Source organism: Heptranchias perlo, chromosome 14 (genome assembly GCF_035084215.1).
Source record: "Heptranchias perlo isolate sHepPer1 chromosome 14, sHepPer1.hap1, whole genome shotgun sequence".
NCBI lineage: Eukaryota > Metazoa > Chordata > Chondrichthyes > Hexanchiformes > Hexanchidae > Heptranchias > Heptranchias perlo.
Window position 1 is genome coordinate 3,909,264 of NC_090338.1, and position 21,847 is coordinate 3,931,110.

The 21,847-nt window shown below is 47.2% G+C and overlaps 1 protein-coding gene across 2 annotated transcripts in view; it reads left to right on the forward strand.

Annotated features, from left to right (window-relative positions):
- The window catches only part of LOC137332259 (TBC1 domain family member 9B-like), an 82,521-nt gene that overhangs the window by 15,436 nt on the left and 45,238 nt on the right, over positions 1-21,847 (forward strand). For both annotated transcript variants that reach the window (XM_067995957.1, XM_067995958.1), the window contains exons 3-11: positions 1,125-1,243; positions 2,869-3,097; positions 6,910-7,168; positions 10,194-10,401; positions 12,564-12,773; positions 13,404-13,574; positions 16,040-16,190; positions 19,098-19,312; positions 20,236-20,353. In XM_067995957.1, the coding sequence (XP_067852058.1) occupies positions 1,125-1,243; positions 2,869-3,097; positions 6,910-7,168; positions 10,194-10,401; positions 12,564-12,773; positions 13,404-13,574; positions 16,040-16,190; positions 19,098-19,312; positions 20,236-20,353 (1,680 nt within the window). The remainder of the gene's footprint in view (positions 1-1,124; positions 1,244-2,868; positions 3,098-6,909; positions 7,169-10,193; positions 10,402-12,563; positions 12,774-13,403; positions 13,575-16,039; positions 16,191-19,097; positions 19,313-20,235; positions 20,354-21,847) is intronic.

Consider the following 21,847-nt stretch of genomic DNA (forward strand, 5'->3'; position numbering starts at 1 on the left):
AAGCAAGGAAATTATGCTAAACCTTCATAAAACACTAGTTAGGCCCCAGTTGAAGTATTGTGTCCAATTCTGGGCACCGCACTTTAGGAAGGATGTCAAGGCCTTAGAGAGGGTGCAGAGGAGATTTACCAGAATGGAACCAGGAATGAGGAACTTCAGTTACATGAATAGACCGGAGAAGCTGGGGTTGTTCTCGCACAATCTTACAGCACAGAAGGAGGCCATTCAGCCCATTGTGCCTGTGCCGGCTCTTTGAAAGAGCTATCCAATTAGTCCCACTCCCCTGCTCTTTCCCCATAGCCCTGCAAATTTTTCCCCTTCAAGTATTTATCCAATTCCCTTTTGAAAGTTAGTATTGAATCTGCTGTAGGACAAACCTGATTTTTCCAGTGGTTCTTGAACCTGGACATTAGTCAGTCAAAGAAAATCACACTCATGGTAGTTTTGTTAATCAAAAGTGATTATTTAATGATATAATTCATATAAGCACGAGGCAAATCAAGTAATGCGCACAACCTTATTATGCCCATCGTACACTTCGCAACATGATCATTTAATGATTTAAACCATTCACACAGGCAAAACGAGCAATACATTCAACCTTAAAAACCAAGGGTTTTTGCATCAAGGCAGTTTGAGTGATCAGCTCCTCTTGGCACTTGAGGTCTTTTCTTTTTGACCATCCACCCTCTAAGCAAAGTTTTTTTTTTTCGAGCTCCTTCAACTGCAGTGTCCGTTTCACACCTTTCTATGTTGTTTTTGACCGGTTAGGATTAGGCAAAGTGTCATTTTTGTCCAGTCGTTCCCCTGTTTGCTCGGCTTCGTTCATTACTAGGCCTCCATGATGGACAGTTGCCTCAGTTAAAACCAGGTGCAATTATCTCAGACCATTGTAATGCATCGGCCCCTTCTTATCTGTGGGCAGCCCCTCTTCTTCGGAACGGGTTTCAGCCCCACACTGCTTCCTCCGCCCTTTCAGGCAGCGCATTCCAGATCGCTGCATAAATAAAAATTCTCCTCATCCCCCCCCACCTCTGGTTCTTTTCCTGTAGTTTGTTTTTTTTTGGTTATCGATCGAGATGAGTGATTTGAATGCTTCCCTCTTGTGTATCCCAATGGTTTAGGTACCTCCAGGAAGGAGATCACAGGACACTGGGAATGGCTGGAGAACAACCTCCTGCAGACGCTGTCGGTCTTTGAGAATGACGAGGACGTGACTACGTTTGTCAAGGGGAAAGTGCAGGTAAGTGGTTTGGCTTTGGCTTCTCTTGTGGCTCAGTGGGAACATGCACTGTCCAGTGTGGTATTTGGGAACCCAACTATGGGCTGACAGAATCAAACTCATCTCACCGTACTCCAGAACTGCTACAGACGTGCAGCCAGGGTGAAGTGGAACATCCCCCTATTTACATTGAGTGCTCAGCAACAACAACAAAAAACAACGTGCATTTATATAGCGCCTTTAATGTCGTAAAACGTCCCCGGGCGCTTCACAGGAGCGATTATCAGACAAAATTTGACACCGAGCCACATAAGGAGATATTAGGACAGGCTTGGTCAAGGAGGTAGGTTTAACGGAGGGGAGAGAGAGAGAGAGAGAGAAAGAGAGGAGGAGAGGTTGAGGGAGGGATTTCCAGAGCTTAGAGCCTAGGCAGCTGAAGGCACGGCCGCCAACGGTGGAGCGATGAAAATCTGGGATGCGCAAGAGGCAGGAATTGGAGGAGCGCAGAGATCTCGGAGGGTTGTAGGGCTGGAGGAGGTTACAGAGATAGGTAGTGGGCGAGGCCATGGAGGGATTTGAAAAACGAGGATGAGAATTTTAAAATCGAGGCGTTGTTGGACCAGGAGTCGATGTAGGTCACCGAGCACAGGGAAATAAAAGAGAAACCATTGTATGTTATGATCTGGAATGCGCTGCCTGAAAGGAAGCAGTAGTAACTTTCAAAAAGAATTTGAATATATACTTGAAAAGGAAAAATTTGCAGGGCTATGGAGAAAGAGCAGGGGGTGTGGGACTAATTGGATAGCTCCTTCAAAGAGCCGGCACTGGCATGCTGGGCCGAATGGCCTCCTTCTGTGCTATATGATTCGATGTATGCAGACGGTACTTATTTATGGCTGTTCAGATTTTTGTTGGGTGAGGGTATTGAGGGATGTGGAGCAAATGCAAATGGAGTTAAGATACAGATTAGCCATGAGCTAATTGAATGGCGGAACAAGGTTCGAGGGGCTGAATGGCCTCCTCCTGTTCCTATGTTCCCAGTGCTGGGGAGTGGTGTACGTAGGCCAGTGAGAGAGGGACTGCCTCACAGACCTGTACACGTGGGGTGATTTGGTCAGTCTTCCCACAGACAGAATTGGATTGCGAGTTTGGGCTCCTCAGTGGGGGAAGTTGAACTTGGAGCTTCCAAGTTGCTCTTGTCTCACTGGCTCACTGTTGCGAGTTTAATGGTGGCTGTCCTATGAACAAAGGAACAGGAGGAGGCCATTCAGCCCCTCAAGCCTGTTCCGCCATTCAATGAGATCATGGCTGATCTGTATCTTAACTCCATCTACCTGCCTTCGTTCCATAACCCTTAATACCCTCACCCAACAAAAATCCATCAATCTCAGTTTTGATATTTTCAATTGACCCCCAGCCTCAACAGCTTTTTGGGGGAGAGAGTTCCAGATTTCCACTCCCCTTTGTGTGAAGAAGTGCTTCCTGACATCACCCCTGAACGGCCTGGCTCTAATTTTAAGGTTCTGCCCCCTCGTTCTGGACTTTTCCCACCAGAGGAAATAGTTTCTCTCTATCGACCCTATCAAATCCTTTAAACACCTCAATCAGATCACCCCTTAATCTTCGATACTAATCTTCAATTTCAGGGTATCCTTGCAGAGGAAAACAAAAACAAGGAGGCAAAGGAAGATGAGGATTGCAGCAAGTTCAAGGAAGCAGAGTTGAAAATGGGGAAGCTCTTCGGGATGCCTGAAGTGGAAAAGTTGGTGAACTATTACTCCTGCAGCTACTGGAAGGGGAGAGTCCCCCGCCAAGGCTGGGTTTACCTCAGCGTCAATCACCTCTGCTTCTACTCGTTCCTGCTGGGGAAGGAAGGTGAGCGATCCGGTGAACGTCACTCGCTCTGGACCAGTCCGGCAGATTTTAAAGCTGAGGCCTAGCGATTGTGCTCACTGAATACCTCTTGAGCGCCAGCCATGGCTCAGTGGGCAGCACTCTCTCTCTCTCGTCTCTTGAGTCACGAGGTCGTGGGTTTAAATCCCCACTCCAGAGACTTGAGCACTTAATCCAGACCGACACTCCCGGTGCCAGTACTGAGGGGAGTGCTGCACTGTCGGAGGTGCCGTCTTTCGGATGAGACATTAAACCGAGGCTCTGTCTGCCCTCTCAGGTGGACGTAAAAGATCCCATGGCGTGATTTCGAAGACGAACAGGGGAATTCTCTCCTGTGTCCTGGCCAATATTTATCCCTCAACCAACATCTAAAAAAAAAAGACAGATGATCGTTGAGTATATTCAAGGCTGAGGTAGATAGATTTTTGGACTCTAGGGGAAATCAAAGAAAATGGGGTAAAAACAGGAAATGCTGGAGAAGCTCATCAAGTCAGGCAGCATCTGTGGAGAAAGAAACAGAGTTAACGTTTCATCAGAACTGGAAGATGTTAAGAGAGTTAAAGTTTTTGAGCAAGTACAGAGCCAGGGAGCCAGGGAGGGAGGGGAGGAAAGAACAAAAGGGAAGATCTGTGATAGGGTAGAGGGCGGGAGTGATGAAATGACAAAAGGGATGATGGTGCAAGGCAAGGAGAGTGGGAATGGGACAGGTTAAGAATGGGGATCGGGCAGGAAAGTGGAGTTGAGGTCGAAGATCAGCCATGATCTGATTGAATGGCGGAGCAGGCTCGAGGGGCCATATGGCCTACCCCTGCTCCTATTTCTATGTTCCTGTGTTCTTATCTGGTCATTATCACGTTGCTGTTTGTGGGACCTTGCTGTGCGTAAATGGGCTGCCGCATTTCCCACATTACAACAGTGACTACACTTCAAAAATACTTTATTGGCTGTAAAGTTCTTTCCTATTCAAATTTTGCTCTTCCCTATTAAATAAGAATGTGTTTATTATAAATTTGAAATTGTGGTACATCTGTCTCATTTATAGTTTCCTGCGAGTCTGCTCTATTTGACGTAGTTATGTTTATTGCACAAAAGAGGCTTGGACTTCCAGACTAGTGTATCTAATGTCCATGAATGTGTTTAGGCTGTGGCTGTACTGTGCTGGCCACATGAGTCTGATAGCTGCAAAGTGTTTCCTATATTACATCAGTGACTGCACTTCACAGGTACTTTTTCTTTCCTTTTTTTCTTTCCTTCCTCCTTTCTTTCCTTCCTCCCTTTGTTCTTTTTTTCCTTCCTTCCTTTCTTATAGCCACAAAGTGCGATTTGCAGCCAGCATTCCCTAAGTTATACTGCAGGTTGTGAACTGCACTGTAGCAGCAAGGAGCAGGCCAGTCTCCCAGTTGGTAAATGTTTTGAGAGCATGATGGAGTTTCTGCGTTCTCAAAACATCAAAAAAAGTACTCTGCTTATAGAATGGTTCCAGTCTCCTTAGAGCAGAGAAGGTTAAGAGGAGATTTGATAGAAGTGTTTAAAATCATGAAGGGTTTAGATAAAGTAAATAAAGAGAAACTGTTCCCATTGGCGGAAGGGTCGAGAAGCAGAGGACACAGATTTAAGGTGATTGGCAAAAGAACCAGAGGCAACATGAGGAGAAACCATTTTACGCAGCGAGTGGTTATGATCTAGAATGCGCTGCCTGAAAGGGTGCTGGAAGCAGATTCAGTCGTGGCTTTCACAGAAAGAATTGGATAAATACTTGAAGGGAAAAAATTTGCAGGGCTACAGGTAAAGAGCAGGGGAATGAGACTAACTGGACTGCTCTTACAAAGAGACAGCATGGACTCGATGGGCCGAATGGCCTCCTTCTGTGCTGTAACCATTCTATGATTTATAAAATGTACATTAGGTTCCATACTCAACGCCACTCGAGAACAAAGCCCATCACCACCTTCTCAGGGGCAACAAGGGATGGGCAATAAATGCCGGCCTTGCTGAAAACAAATTTTGTCTTTTTTTTAAAAAAAGAAAAGGACCCTGAGCATTTTTTTTTAAACCCACCCTGGAGACTCGAGTCCAAAGAGTATGAAGCATCCTCACCAAGTGTTGCAGTGTCAGATTCGGACTTGACTCCCGGATTATAGATTCACCGTTGCGTTGGGAACTGAAAGTGAGAGCGTAGCCACATCCTGGTGAGGAGACTGACTCCTGACCCATAGTGTGTTGATCGTAAATCAGCTCTGCTCGACGTGTCTGGTCCATTACATCCAGCACTCGCTGTAACATTCATGATCCACTAACTGCATTTATATAGCGCCTTTCACAACCTCAAAACGTCCCAAAACGCTTTACAAGACAATGAAGTACTTTTTGAAGTGTAGTCACTGTTGTAATATCGGAAACGTGGCAGACAATTTGCGCAAAGCAAGATCCCACAAACAGCAATGCGAAAATGACCAGATAATTTGTTTTTAGTGATGTTGCTTGAGGGATAAATATTGGCCCAGGACACCGGGGAGAACTCCCCCTGCTCTTCTTCGAAATAGTGGCCGTGGGATCTTTTACGTCCACCCTGAGAGGGGCAGACGGAGCCTCGGTTTAACGTCTCGCCCGAAAGACGGCACCTCCGACAGTGCAGCACTCCCTCATCACTACACTGGGAGGGTCAACCTCTCTGAAGTGAGCCCTGCACCCATGGCCTTCTGTCTCAGAGACGAGAGTGCTACTCACCGAGCCACGGGCGACCCATGTGCAACGCAGCAATTAAACAAAAAATCTTGCATATCCGAAACGTGGAAAACGCTGGAATTGAGCAGCGGGTCTCTGAGAAAGAGAGCCCGGAAAGCTTAGTGTTTCGGGTCGAGACTCTTCATCGGGATAGACAGATTCCGTGACCTGCTGTGCATCTCCTGCTTTTAATGCAATTCATTTTGCTCTTAGTTTAACACAGCACAGTTAATAAAAAAAAGCAATCTATCGCAGAGGCTGAAACTACAAATCAGAATGCAGTGGCCTCCTGCCAAATAATTAAGCCGTTAACATTACGTCAATTTTCAAACTTATGAAAGTTTGTTGTTCTTTTGACCTATAAGTGTTCTGATTTTTTTTTACATGTGAGCATCAATAGGACACAGTGCACACACCACTCCCTCTTTGTTGGTTACATCATTGCAAGGTTGTACTTTAGTGCAGATTGGAACATAGGAACAGGAGGAGGCCATTCAGCCCCTCGAGCCTGTTCCGCCATCCAATTAGATCATGGCTGATCTGTATCTTTATTCCATTTACCCGTCTTGATTCCGTAACTCTTAATAACCTCACCCAACAAAAATCTATCAATCTCAGTTTTGAAATTTTCAGTTGACTCTCCAGTCTCAACAGCTTTTTGGGGGAGAGAGTTCCAGATTTCCACTCCCCTTTGTGTGATGAAGTGCTTCCTGACATCACCCATGAACGGCCTGGCTCTAATTTTAAGGTTCTGCCCCCTTGTTCTGGACTCCCCCCACCAGAGGAAATAGTTTCTCTCTATCGACCCTATCAAATCCTTTAATCATCGTAAACACCTCGATTATATCACCCCTTAATCTTCGATACTCGAGGGAATACAGGCCTAGTCTCTGCAACCTGTCCTCGTAATTTAACCCTTTAAGCCCCGGTATCGTTCTGGTGAATCTGCGCTGCGCCCCCTCCAAGGCCAATATGTCCTTCCAGAGGTGCGGTGCCCAGATTGGGAGGTGGGGGGAAGGATATAAACCAACTAATTGAGGAATGAATGAGTTGTGCTGCTCTCGTTCCAGTGAAACTGGTGATTCGATGGGTGGACGTGACCCAGCTGGAGAGGAACGCCACCCTGCTCTTCCCCGAATGCGTCAAAGTGAGCACCAGAGACTGCGAGCACTACCTGTCCATGTTCCTCAACATCAGCGAGACCTTCAAGCTAATGGAACAGCTGGCCAACATAGCCATGCGGCAACTGCTGGACAACGAGGGCTTCTCCGAAGACAAGTGCTTGCCCAAAACCAAGAAGTCGCTCAAAAACGTCTCTGCGCTTAAACGGTTTGTTTTGAATTTCTGCTCCTCTTCTGATGATCTTTGTGTGGTTTGAGCACCACAGCCGACCTTCAGCTGTGTCTCCGTTGCAGAAGTGACGTCTCTCTCACATCGGCCTGTGGTCGTAATAGAATTGGTACGTTAGTCTCGCTCTGAGCTGAGGCTGACAGTTCTGAGGTTAACACTTCATTAGCCCATCGGATGGCTGACCTGACCACCAAGGCTGGCTGTCAGAACCTGGTGTCGCAGATGATCAGACTTATTAGATGCTGTTGGCCGTAAAGTATTCATCCTCTATTGCCTATTGATGAAACTAGTGCTCATCAAGTTAAGGGATTGGGGATTGGAACACGTCCCATTTTGGGTGCAAGCATTGAGCACCACGTAAATAAAATTATCCTCATCTTCCCCCTCTGGCTCTTTTGCCAACAATCTTAATTCTGTGTCCTCTGGTTAACGACCCTCCTGCCACTGGAAACAGTTTCTCCTTATTTACTCTATCAAAACCCCTCATGATTTTGAACACCTCTATTAAATCTCCCCTTAACCTTCGCTGCTCTAAGGGGAACAACCCCAGCTTCTCCAGTCTCTCCACATAACTGAAGTTCCTCTTCCCTGGTACCGTTCTAGTAAAATCTCCTCTGCACCCTCTCCAAGACCTGAACTTCCTTCCTAAAGTGCGGTGCCCAGAATTGGACACAATACTCCAGCTGAGGGGGAACCAGTGATTTATAAAGGTTTAGCATAACTTCCTTGCTTTTGTGCCTCTATTTATAAAACCCAGGATCCGGTATGCTTTTTTTAACAGCCGTCTCGACTTGTCCTGCCATCTTCAAACGGGCCCGTTTCTTTCTTTATTATTTGTTCTCGGGGCCGCGTTTTTTGCCCATCCCGAGAGGCTGTGAGAAGGTGGCGTTGGGCCTCCTTCAACCGCTGCGGCCCGTGTGGTGATGCTGCTCCCACACCGTGGTAGGCAGTTCCAGAATATTAACCCAGCGACGATGAAGGGACAGTGAGACACGTCCAAGTCGGGAGGGTCTGTGACTTAGAGGCGATGATGATCTCGTGACGTTGCTGCTGTTGTCCTTCTCTGCGGTAGACGGTGTCAGCCGTGGCTCGGTGGGCCTGCTCGTGCCTCTGAGTCAGAAGATCGTGGGTTCAAGCCCCACTCCCAGTGCCAGGACTGAGGGAGTGCTGCACGGTCGGAGGTGCCGTCTTTCGGATGAGACCTTAAACCGAGGCCCCGTCTGGCCCCCTCAGGTGGACGGCGCTATTTCGAAGAAGAGCAGGGGAGTTCTCCCCGGTGTCCTGGCCAACATTTATCCTTCAACCAACATCACTCAAAAAGAACAGATTATCTGGGCAGACACACGGCAGATGAAATTTTAACTCGGAGAAGTGTGAAGTGATGCATTTTGGTAGGAAGAATGAGGAGAGGCAAAATAAACTAAATGGTACAATTTTAAAGGGGGTACAGGAACAGAGAGACCTGGGGGTGAATGTACACAAATCTTTGAAGGTGGCAGAACAAGTTGAGAAGGCTGTTAAAAAAGCAAATGGGATCCTGGGCTTTATAAACAGAGGCATAGAGTACAAAAGCAAGGAAGTTATGCTGAACCCTTTATAAAACACGGGTTAGGCCTCAGCTGGAGTATTGTGTCCAATTCTGGGCTCCGCACTTTGGGAAAGATGTCAAGGCCTTAGAGAGGGTGCAGAGGAGATTTACTAGAATGGTTCCAGGGATGAGGGACTTCAGTTATGTGGAGAGACTGGAGAAGCTGGGATTGTTCTCCTTAGAACAGAGTAGGTTAAGGGGAGATTTGATAGGGGTGTTCAAAATCATGAAGGGTTTTGGTAGAGTAAATAAGGAGAAACTGTTTCCAGTGGCAGGAGGGTCGGTAACCAGAGGACACAGATTTAAGGTGATCGGCAAAAGAACCAGAGACAACATGAGGAAACTTTTTTTATGCAACAAATTGTTATGTTCTGGAATGCGCTGCCTGAAAGGGCGGTGGAAGCAGATTGAATAGTAACTTTCAAAAGGGAATTGGATAAATACTTGAATGGAAAAAATTTACAGGGCTATGGGGAAAGAGCAGGGGAATGGGACTAGTTGGACAGTCCTTTCAAAGATCCGGCACAGGCATGATGGGCAGAATGGCCTCCCCCTGTGCTGTACCTACTATGATTATAACATTGCTGTTTGTGGGACCTTGCTGTGCGCAAATTGGTTGCTGCGTTTCCTACATTACAACAGTGACTACACTTCAAAATACTTCATTGGCTGTAACGTGCTTTGGGATCTCCTGAGGTTCATAGAAAGTTACGGCACAGAAGGAGGCCATTCGGCCCATCGTGTCCGTGTCGGCCGATAAAGAGCTGTCCAACTTAATCCCACTTTCCAGCACTTGGTCCGTAGCCCAGTAGGTTACAGCACTTCAAATGCACATCCAAGTGCTTTTTAAATGAGTTGAGGGTTTCTGCCTCTACCACCCTCTCAGGCAGTGAAGGCACCCTTTCAGCCCTCTGGGTGAAAAAATTACTCCTCAGCTCCCCTCTAATCCTTCTACCAATCACTTTAAATCAATGCCCCCTGGTCACTGACCCCTCTGCTATGGGAAATAGGTCCTCTCTATCCACTCTATCTAGTCCTGTCATAATTTTATTTATCTCAATTAAATCTCCCCTCAGCCTCCTTTCTTCCAAAGAAAACATCCCCAGCCTATCCAATCTTTTCTCAGAGCTAAAATTCTCCAGCCCTGGCAACATCCTCGTAAAGGTTGTGAAAGGCGCTATATAAATGCAAATTCTTTCTATGTTCGAGGTCACGTGGAGGGAGTTGGTGGTGAGATAAGCTTAGACCGTTCTTATTTGTTTCGGTTTTTGGAACCGAAGATATTGTTTGGTTTTTTTTTAAACCATTTTTTCAATCTTCCCTGTGTGCATCTCTTTAGTATCTGGTTTGGTAAAAAGATTTCCCACCTCACCGACTCCCTTCACTAGTTTGGTTCTTTCTGTCCTTCACCTGTAGGGATCTGGATGCTCGAGCCAAGAACGAGCGCTACAGATCCACGTTCCAGCTCCCAAAGGACGAGAGGTTGGACGGACACACGGACTGCACTCTCTGGACCCCCTTCAATAAGATGCACATCATGGGACAGATGTTCGTCTCCAACAATTACATCTGCTTTGCCAGTAAAGAGGAGGACGTCTGCAACCTAATTATACCACTGCGTGAAGTGAGTAGAACACAGTGTTCCCCGGGTAACCCCAACGATTAAGGGATTCGACAAGGTAGATAGAGAGAAACTATTTCCTCTGGTGGGGAGAGTCCAGAACAAGGAGGGCACAACCTTAAAATCAGAGCTCGGCCGTTCAGGGGTGAAGTCAGGAAGAAATTTTTCACACAAAGGGGAGTGGAAATCTGGAACTCTCTTCCCCCAAAAGGCTGTGGATGCTGGGGGTCAATTGGAGTTTTCAGGACTAAGATCGATAGATTTTTGTTGGGTGTATCGAGGGGTATGGAACTAAGGCGGGTAAACGGAGTAAAGGTGCGGATCAGCCGTGATCTGATTGATCTGCGGAGCAGGCTCGAGGGGCCGAATGGTCTCCTTCTGTTCCTGATGTTCCTAAATCTGAAATAAAAGCAAAATGATGAAAGTGCAGGAGCTCGATCCGCGTTCGAAGGAGAAATAAACTTCGCCTTAAAGTGTCCCCTTTTTTTTTCCCCCTAAGAAAGCCAGCTCCAAATTCATTCCTGATACTCAAAAATATCTGTGTCCCCTCTCGAAGGCAATAATATCCACCCTGCGGTCAGATGAACAGAAATGCCGGAAACCCTTCGAGGGTTAGATTATGAGGACAGGTTGCATTAACATCAAGCGCAGGCCGTGTCCCCTGGTTCCCCTGCTGTTTTCTGAAAGAAATCTATCTCACTTCCATTTGAATGAATCAATAATTTAAATTAATGTAATATTCAGGGTTAACCTTTCCTGTTTCCTTAATTTATCTTTTATAACCTCAGTAGGATCGCTTCTATTCCGGGCTGAAAAGTCCCAAGTTTCTCCAATCCGTCCTCACACCTTGAAGTGTGGACCCTGGGGATCAGCAGCGTGACTCTTCCCCGAACTGCTTCCACAAAGTGGTCCGAGTTGTGAGCTAAAATGAATTTAGGTCCGGGCTAGTTGGAGTGCGATGCAGAGTAAAGCCCCCTCTGCTCTGCCCCATCGACACGCCTCATTCCCACCTTGGAAGACCATCTCCCTATGGCGTCAGTGTGATAGAAACATAGGAACAGGAGGAGGCCATTCAGCCCCTCGAGCCTGTTCCGCCATTCAATGAGATCATGGCTAAGATCTGTATCTTAACTCCATCTACCCCCCCTTGGTTCTGTAACCCTTAATACCCTCACCCAACAAAAATCTATCAATCTCAGTTTTGAAATTTCCAATTGACCCCCAGCCTCAATGGCTTTTTTGGGGGGAGAGAGTTCCAGATTTCCACTCCCCTTTGTGTGAAGAAGTGCTTCCTGACATCACCCTTGAACGGCCGAGCTCTAATTTTAAGGTCATGCCCCCTTGTTCTGGACTCCCCCCACTAGTTTTTCCAGTTTTCACGAAGCCCGTCCCATGGCCCTGTTTGTGCTGTGGGCTCACACATTAGGATCTGGATTGAGACTGCCTGACCTCATTCCATGTAGGACTGGTTTAGAAAACCAGTTTCATTAAATACTTTGAATAAAGTACTATTAACCAGCCTCTGTCCTAATAAAAAGAGGATTTTATTTAAAATTCAGGATCCAAGGCCCAGAATCCAGGACACTACCAAGAAAGGTTATGTTAGTGGACTAGTAATCCAGCGGCCTGGACGAATAATCCACGGAACGTGAGTTCAAATCCCACCACAGAATTTGGATTCGTTTTTTTTAAAAGTCTATGAAACTGTCGGATTATCGTAAAAACCCAACTGGTTCACTAATGTCCTTTAGGGAAGGAAACCTGCCGTCCTTACCCGGTCTGGGCCTATAAGTGACTCCAGTCTCACACCAACGTGATTGACTCTTAACTGCCCTCTGAAGTGGCCCAGCGAGAAACTCAGTGTGTATCAAACCCGCTACCGGTGGTTCAAGAAGGCACTTTCTGAGGGCAACTTAGGGATGGGCGATAAATGCCGGCCTTGCCAGCGACGCCCACCTCCCCAGAATGATTTTTCTTTTTAAAGACGTGAAGTAGTGATTTAATGAAACCAGAATTGGGCTTCAGAAGCTCGTAGATTGTGAGGAAGGGACTGTTGAGGGAGTTGAAAAGTTTATGGGAAAGGATAACTTGGGAGTGGAAGATGCCCGAGTCTCGGTCAGGTGGCGAGTATGAGTGTTGATTTATTATTTTCTCCGTTTGGTTAGGTGACTATTGTGGAGAAAGCAGACAGCTCCAGTGTTCTGCCCAGTCCTCTGTCGATCAGTACCAAGAACAAAATGACTTTCCTTTTCGCCAACCTAAAGGACAGGGATTTCTTGGTGCAGAAGATCTCGGACTTCCTCCAACGCACGCCCTCCAGGAAACGCTACAGCAGCAAGGAAGTGCTCCGGAGGCAGAACAGCATGGAGGATGAGGTACCTCACGGTCTTCCTCCTTTTATTTCCCCTCGCGGTGCTGCCCCTCTCCCAGAGCCTTACACCATTCCTCCGGCAACTGTCTGCCAAGTATCCATCAGTGCCTTTCTTTAACCAAGACTGGCCTGTGTTGGCTCAAGTTCTGTTGCTGATGAAAATTCATTAAGAACTTCAATAACTATGTTGGGGGAGTTGACACAGGAGGAAGTGGAACCTCATTGTTGTTTGTAGGACCTTGCAGTGTGCAAATCAGCTACTCCGTTTTCCCATATTTTTCCCTTTTTCTTTCTATCTTGTTCTTTTCTTTTTTTCTTTCTTTTGTTCTCGTTCTTTATTTCTTCCTTTTATCCCCGGCTCAGAGACGGACAGGCGATGACCGTACAAATCTGCTGCGAGCTGCTGCACTACTCCGGTGACTGGCGCCCGGGCCGCGCGGTCGGTGGCGCCCGAGCCCCGCGGTCATGTGTGGAATGTATTTAACCAACGTAATTAACACGTAACTAACCTTTGAAGAGAACTTTCACGATTTCTGCACCGAACACAAATGGATCGGTGAGGAGTTTACCAAGAAGGCAGCTTCGCCGATTTCTGATGAGCTTGTTGTGTTTTCTTTAATATATAATGATTCAGGTTTTCCCGGGACTGAATGAAGTGCCCTCACTGACTCCTTCTACACCAAGTTCAGAGTCCGGCTCGGACAACAGACCGTCCACCTTCACCGATGAAACCGCGCTGACCGCCACTCGGGCGCTAATGACCATCTTCCGCAGAGAGTCGCCAGAGGAGCTTAGCCCGAAGATGGTACGATTGTTTTGTGTGTCCGTTTAATGCTGGGACAACCCATTCGGATACAGTAGAGGGGATTGGAGACAAAATAAAATATCATTATTATATATTTCTAAAGGGACTAGATAATGTCGACCATGACCAGCTGTTTCACCTTGTCCAGAGCAGTAAAACCAGAGGACACGGCCTGTGCTCGAAGGAGGATAAACTCAAAACTAATCTGTGGAAACAATATTTCAGTGAGTGAGTGGTCAGTCTGTGGAACAGGCTCTCCAGGGAGACAGTGGAATCAGTGTGCTGATTCATTTAAAAATTCATTCAAGAAAAGAGACTGCAGAAGCTGAGATTGTTCTCTGACCAGAGAAGGTTAAGAGGAGACTTAATCGAGGTGTTCAAAATTATGAACGGTTTTGATAGAGTAAATAAGGAGAAACTGTTTCCAGTGGCAGGAGGGTCGGTAACCAGAGGACACAGATTTAAGATAATTGGCAGAAGAACCAGAGGGGAGATGAGGAGAATATTTTTTACGCAGCGAGTTATGATCTGGAATGTGCTGCCTGAAAGGGCGGTGGAAGTAGATTCAATAATAACTTTCAAAAACGTGAAGAGGTGAAATTTACAGAACTACGGGAAAGAGCAGGGGAATGGGACTAATTGGATAGCTCGTTCAAAGAGCCAACGCAGGCACGATGGGCCAAATAGCCTCCTTCCATGTTCTATGATACTATAAATGCAAGTGAGATTTCTTTCAGAAAATAATATTTTGGGATATAGTATATGAGTAATTTGAGACATGACGTGGTGCGTGTAACAGGCTCGGGAGAAACAGGTGACTTTGGACCTATGGTTCCCAAAACTCTCCCCACTGGGGATTCTCTTGTGTCACGTCGGTCTGTTGTAGACTAGTTGATAGAGATTGATTGCAATGATTAGTCACCAACTCCATTATTCTTGTATCATGCGACTCCCAGGGTGGGAGAAGGTGAACTAGATGGACCTTGGGTTTTTTTCATCCACCAATTCCTGTGTTCCTGATTCTGATCATAGAAGCTTAGGATCATGGGTTCGGCCTCAGCTGGAGTCTTGTGTCCAATTCTGGGCACCACACTTTAGGAAGGATGTGAAGGCCTTCGAGAGGGTGCAGAGGAGATTTACTAGAATGGTACCAGGGATGAGGGACTTCAGTTACGTGGAGAGACTGGAGAAGCTGGGGTTGTTCTCCTCAGAGCAGAGAAGGTTAAGGGGTGATTTGACGGAGGTGTTCAAAATAAAGAAGGGTTAGCATTTGCTATGGGGTGGGGTGAGGAGGGAGAAAAACATCTCAATCACCAGAATGATTCCGGGGCTAAAAGGGTTAAATCACGAGGACAGGTTGCACAGACTGGGCTTGTATTCCCTCGAGTATAGAAGATTAAGGGGTGATCAAATCGAGGTGTTTAAGATGATTAAAGGATTTGATAGGGTCGATAGAGAGAAACTATTTCCTCTGGTGGGGGGAGTCCAGAACAAGGGGGCAGAACCTTAAAATCAGAGCTCAGCCGTTCAGGGGTGATGTCAGGAAGCACTTCTTCACACAAAGGGGAGTGGAAATCTGGAACTCTCTCCCCCAAAAGCTGTTCAGACTGGGGGTCAATTAAAAATTTCAAAACTGAGATTGGTAGATTTTTGTTGGGTGAGGTTATTAAGGGTTACGGAACCAAGACGGGTAAATGGAGTTAAGATACAGATCAGCCATGATCTAATTGAATGGCGGAACAGGCTCGAGGGGCTGAATGGCCTCCTCCTGTTCCTATGTTCCAATCTGCACTAAAGTACAACCTTGCAATGATGTAACCAACAAAGAGGGAGTGGTGTGTGCACTGTGTCCTATTGATGCTCACATGTAAAAAAAAATCAGAACACTTATTAGGTCAAAAAAAAATTCATAAGTTTGAAAATTGGCGTAATGTTAACGGCTTAATTATTTGGCAGGAGGCCATTGCATTCTGATTTGTAGTTTCAGCCTCTGCGATAGATTGCTTTTTTTAATTAACTGTGCTGTGTTAAACTAAGAGGAAAATTAATTGCATTAAAAGCAGGAGATGCACAGCAGGTCACGGAATCTGTCTATCCCGATGAAGAGTCTCGACCCGAAACACTAAGCTTTCCGGCTCTCTTTCTCAGAGACCCGCTGTTCAATTCCAGCGTTTTCCGCTTTTCGGATATGCAAGGTTTTTTGTTTAATTGCTGCGTTGCACATGGATCGCCCGTGGCTCGGTGAGTAGCACTCTCGTCTCTGAGACAGCCATGATCTAATTGAGTGATGGAACGGGTTTAAGGGGCTGAATGGCCTACTCCTGTTCCTGTGTTCTTGCGCTGCAATTACACTGAAATTCCCCAGGAAATTCCGGGCCGTTGTCTTTAACTCCTGTGGAGATTGAAGGATTAATGATGCACCTCAGTGTTTCTTACCGCAGTCTCTGTTTTTTTTGCTCGGACAGGCTAAGGAGAAGATGAAGGAAGAATCCTGGAATATTCACTTCTTCGAATTTGGCCGTGGGGTGTGTATGTATCGCACGTCAAAGACCCGCGATCTCGTGCTGAAGGGGATGCCGGAATCCCTGAGGGGGGAACTCTGGCTGCTGTTTTCAGGTATGTAACACTGGGGGGGAGGGAGGAAATCCTGTTTGTGGTACGTGGCTGAGCCCAGTAAAGGCTGCCCCGTTTGTCTGCATAATGGTCATTGCATTAAAGTCATTGAGACATTTTGACAAAGTGATGCACGAGTGCATAAACAACTTAAATAAGATGTTTACAGAAAGCCCGCTCACAAAGAACAGACTGTTTAATGTAAAACTGACCCTGTTGTAGATATTTAAGTGAGCAGTAATCTACTGGGACTGGGCTTAACATAAGAAATAGGAGCAGGAGTAGGCCAATCGGCCCCTCGAGCCTGCTCCGCCATTCAATAAGATCATGGCTGATCTGATCCTAACCTCAAATCTAAATTCATGTCCAATTTCCTGCCCGCTCCCCGTAACCCCTAATTCCCTTTACTTCTAGGAAACTGTCTATTTCTGTTTTAAATTTATTTAATGATGTAGCTTCCACAGCTTCCTGGGGCAGCAAATTCCACAGACCTACTACCCTCTGAGTGAAGAAGTTTCTCCTCATCTCAGTTTTGAAAGAGCAGCCCCTTATTCTAAGATTATGCCCCCTCGTTCTAGTTTCACCCATCCTTGGGAACATCCTTACCGCATCCACCCGATCAAGCCTCTTCACAATCTTATATGTTTCAATAAGATCGCCTCTCATTCTTCTGAACTCCAATGAGTAGAGTCCCAATCTACTCAACCTCTCCTCATATGTCCACCCCCTCATCCCCGGGATTAACCGAGTGAACCTTCTTTGTACTGCCTCGAGAGCAAGTATGTCTTTTCTTAAGTATGGACACCAAAACTGTATGCAGTATTCCAGGTGCGGTCTCACCAATACCTTATATAACTGCAGCAATACCTCCCTGTTTTTATATTCTATCCCCCTAGCTATAAAAGCCAACATTCCGTTGGCCTTCTTGATCACCTGCTGCACCTGCAAACTAACTTTTTGATTTTCTTGCACTAGGACCCCCAGATCCCTTCGTACTGCAGTACTTTCCAGTTTCTCGCCTTTAAGATAATAACTTGCTCTCCGATTTTTCCTGCCAAAGTGCATAACCTCACATTTTCCAATATTGTATTGCATCTGCCAAATCTCCGCCCACTCACCCAGCCTGTCTATATCCCCTTGTAGGTTTTTTATGTCCTCCTCACTCTCTACTTTCCCTCCCATCTTTGTATCATCTGCAAACTTTGATATGTTAATTGACAGACTTTATTTGACAGATGGTGCATTGGATTCGAATTACTGGGGGTCATGTTCACTTTCACCATCTGCGGAGCCGGTTGTCTACACTCTGTCTGACCCGTCTGGATTATATCCCACTGGCTGATCCCTCACTGGTTAAGAGTGCTGATCAATCACAAGATTCAGATCACATGCTTCCCTCATGTACGGGGCTGTGCGTGTGTAACTGTGCGTGTGTAACTGCGTGTGTAACTGTGCGTGCGTGTGTTTGTGTGTGTAATTTTGTGCGTGGGTGTGTGTGTGTGTAATTTTGTGCGTGGGTGTGTGTGTGTGTGTATAACTATGTGGGGGGGTGTGTGTGTTTGTGTAACTGCATGGGTGTGTGTGTGTGTGTGTGTAACTGCGTGGGGGTGTGTGTGTGTGTGTGTGTATAACTATGTGGGGGGGTGTGTGTGTTTGTGTAACTGCATGGGTGTGTGTGTGTGTGTGTGTGTGTGTGTAACTGCGTGGGGGTGTGTGTGTATGTGTAACTGCGTGGGGGTGGGGGATGTTAGTGTAACTGCGTGGGGGATGTGGGGATGTTAGTGTAACTATGTGGGTGTGTGCGTGGGGGTGCATGTGGGTGTGTGCGTGGGGGTGCGTGACCGTGCGTGCGGGTGTGTAACGGTGTGTGACCGTGCGTGCGTGGGGATGTGTGACTGTGTGTGTGTGTGTGTGTGTGTGTGTGTGCGTGTGACCGTGTGTGTGTTGATTCCTTAGCCAATTTGACTGTCTGGAAATTTTTTTCACTCAAGCCTTCATTTAACACGACTCAGCTCCTGATCCCTGATAACATTTCCAACCGACTTATCCTCTAATGAGAGGGAAGCAGATTGAAAATGAATTGCCCTCATTGTGAAAATAGACCGGTTTTGATCTGTTTTATGTAACTAGATGCCTCTCCTCTCGTTACAATGAACAGCCTTCATCCGACCCGAAAGTGCGACAGTGACTCAGTGAGTAGCACTCTGGCCTCTGAGTCAGAAGGTCGTTGGTTTACATAGAAACATAGAAAATAGGAGCAGGAGGAGGCCATTCGGCCCTTCGAGCCTGCTCCGCCATTCAATATGGTCATGGCTGATCCTTTATCTCAATACCATATTCCCGCTCTCTCCCCATACCCCTTGATGCCTTCTGCCTACTCCAGAGACTTGAGCACATTATCCGGGGTGACCCTCCCAGTGCAGTACTGAGGGAGTGCTGCACTGTCAGAGGCGCCGTCTTTTGGGTGAGACGTTAAACCGAGGCCCCATCTGCCTTCTCGGGATGATGTAAAAGATCTCACGGGCACTATTTCAAAGAAGAGCAGGGGAGTTCTCCCCGATGTTTATCCCTCAACTAACACCACTAAAACAGATTATCTGGTCATTTATCTCATTGCTGTTTGTGGGAGCTTGCTGTGCGCAAATTGGCTGCTACGTTTTCTACATCACAATATTGACCACACTTCATTGGCTTTCACCCTGAGGTCGTGAAAGGCTCTATATAAATGCAAGTCTTTTTCATTTAAAGACCTGCCGTCTCTCTCCCCCACCTAGAGTACCGAGGCTCCATCCCTCCTCTCTGCACATCCAGCCTTCAAAAATCAAAAATAAATTCACGCAGCGCGCGTATTTTCTGGAATAATTTTGTCACCTTCCTTCATTGTGTTTGTTCTTCCTTGGCCCCCGTTAGGTGCTCTGAATGAGATGGTGACGCACCCCGGGTATTACTCCGACTTGGTGCAGAAGTCCATGGGGAAGTGTAACCTGGCCACCGAGGAGATCGAGAGGGACCTTCACCGCTCCATGCCCGAGCACCCGGCCTTTCAGAACGAAATGGGCATCGCCGCCCTACGGAGGGTGCTGACCGCCTACGCATTCCGCAACCCCAACATTGGGTACTGCCAGGTGATTACCCCCCGCCAGCAGCAGCAGCACCCCCCCCCCCTCTCTGCTGGGAGCTCGTATTTCAGAACTGTTCCACTCGGCTTGCCGGATAATTCTCGGGCGCCAGGTGGCGCTCCCTGTATCCGTGCGAAACGTTGTTCTGGCCGAGGAACAGCTTCCCCTTCCAATATTGGTCCCTCCGCCTGGCCCGGCGTGGCTGCCTCCGCCTGGCCCGGTATTGCAGAAGATAAACTGAAGGTACAGGGTCTGTGTTAGTTTTACGGCAGTTTAAATACATCCCGACTTATAGCAGCTTCTGCTCAAGTGCTTTTACCAAAGTGTTGTCTGCCTTTGGCTTGGTGATGTTCTATTCTTAAGGGTCATCGTGTACGCTGTCCTTGAGCTGGGGATCGGTATTTGGACGAGGTCATTTCAAGGGGGCTGCCCTGTCTTTATCCGGTTGAGAGAGTGTTGATTGGCGGGTCATAACCCGCTCTTCTCTCGCTCTCTCGTGCCGGTAAGCTATTGGACTGGAGAGGGCATCACATCCCATATCTGATCCTGTCCTTGCCCAATACACACACACACACACACACACACACACACACACAGCGTTTCCCAGCAGAGGTCACTGGATCGTGATCATGAGCAGGAAACCCGGCTGATCTATTCCCTGCTTCCCCCCCCACAACTCCTTTTCCCTATCCCAGGAGATCTGAGGCGAATTGTGATGCCCCTACTAGCAGCTCAGCTGAGATCAGCCGACTGATGGTAGACTGTGAATTGAACCTGGGTCAAACGGCTTAGTAACTCAGAGCTGTAACCAGCTGAGCCATTTCCTACTGTCCGGTTCTTCATTTCTTGGCGACCGCTCTCTTTCTCTGTGCGTTGCGAGTTCCTCTGATGGACCAGAGTCTGACCCCCTTGTCTCCTCGCCCTTGCAGGCCATGAATATCGTAACCTCGGTCCTGTTACTCTACAGCAACGAGGAAGAGGCTTTCTGGCTCCTGGTTGCACTCTGTGAGCGAATGCTGCCCGATTACTACAATACCAGAGTGGTCGGTGAGTAAAAGCCATCCTTTGTTCTCCTGTGTCTGCGTTTCTTGTTTTTCTGTCCCTCCCGATCCCCAAAGGCACTGACTCACCTTCAAATAAGGCTCTGTGGGGAGCAGTTGCCATTCTTAATGTGTGAGGCTAAACCATAACAACTTGCATTCATATAGCGCCTTTAACGTAGTAAAACGTCCCAAGGCGCTTCACAGGAGCGATTATTAGACATAAATTTGACACCGATCCACATAAGGAGATATTTGGACAGGTGTCCAAAAGCTTGGTCAGAGAGGTGGGTTTTAAGGAGCGTCTCAAAGGAGGAGAGAGAGGCGGAGAGGTTTAGGGAGGGAATTCCAGAGCTTAGGGCCCGGGCAGCTGAAGGCACGGCCGCCAATGGCGGAGCGATTAAAATCGGGGATGTGCAAGAGGCCAGAATTGGAGGAGCGCAGAGATCTCGGAGGGTTGTGGGGCTGGAGGAGGTTACAGAGATAGGGAGGGGGCGAGGGCCATGGAGGGATTTGAACATGAGGATGAGAATTTTAAAATGGAGATGTTGCCGGACCGGGAGTCAGTGTAAAGGAGGAGGCCACTACCCTTTGTGTGAAGAAGTGCTTCCTGACATCACCCCTGAACGGCCTGGCTCTAATTTTAAGGTTCTGCCCCCTTGTTCTGGACTCCCCCCACCAGAGGAAATAGTTTCTCTCTATCTACCCTATCAAATCCTTTAATCATCTTAAACACCTCAATTAGATCACCCCTTAATCTTCTATACTCGAGGGAATACAAGCCCAGTCTGTGGAACCTGACCTCATGATTTAACCCTTTAAGCCCCGGTATCATTCTGGTGACTTGGCACAGACCAGGGATGGAATCTGGGTCATTCTGGTCTCTGAGCTTAAGCAGCTGTTCAATCAGGAAGGAGTTTTAATTTTTGTTGCTGAAAGACGTTTATTTTTGTGTTTAATTGACTCCAGCTCAATTTATTCTAATTACGCGCGATTAAATTGGTTTTTAAAAGAAAAGTATATTCTTACAAGAAAGAACGGTGTCTTCATTTTGGAGATATGCCAAACTAAAATGTCTTAAATTAATGGCAGTCTTGAGTGGTTTGCCATGTTGGTTTGGGTTTTCCGGCCTGTTTATTTCGAGTTCCGCGCGCGCGAGTTTCTACTGTTCTTGATGGAGAGGTGACTCGGAATACCGAGCTGGCCCTGAGATTTTATCGGCAAGAAATAAACCCTGTCCGTGTCGCTTCACACCGCGTGACTGGTGAGTCGTTGCTGGTGTAACCACCGGGGAGGGTGAAAGGAGAATTGGTGGGAAGGGAAACGAAACTGGAACAGCGAGGAGAGGCTGAGGACGATCTCGCGCAGCGCTACCGTCGCGAATTCCTGAGTGTTTCACGAGAGATCGGCGTCGAGCAGCAGAGTACAGAAACTTTACGGGGACAAGGGCAGAATCGGGAGGGAGGGCGGGGCAGGCGTAAAGTGGGCGTGTGGCTGAAGC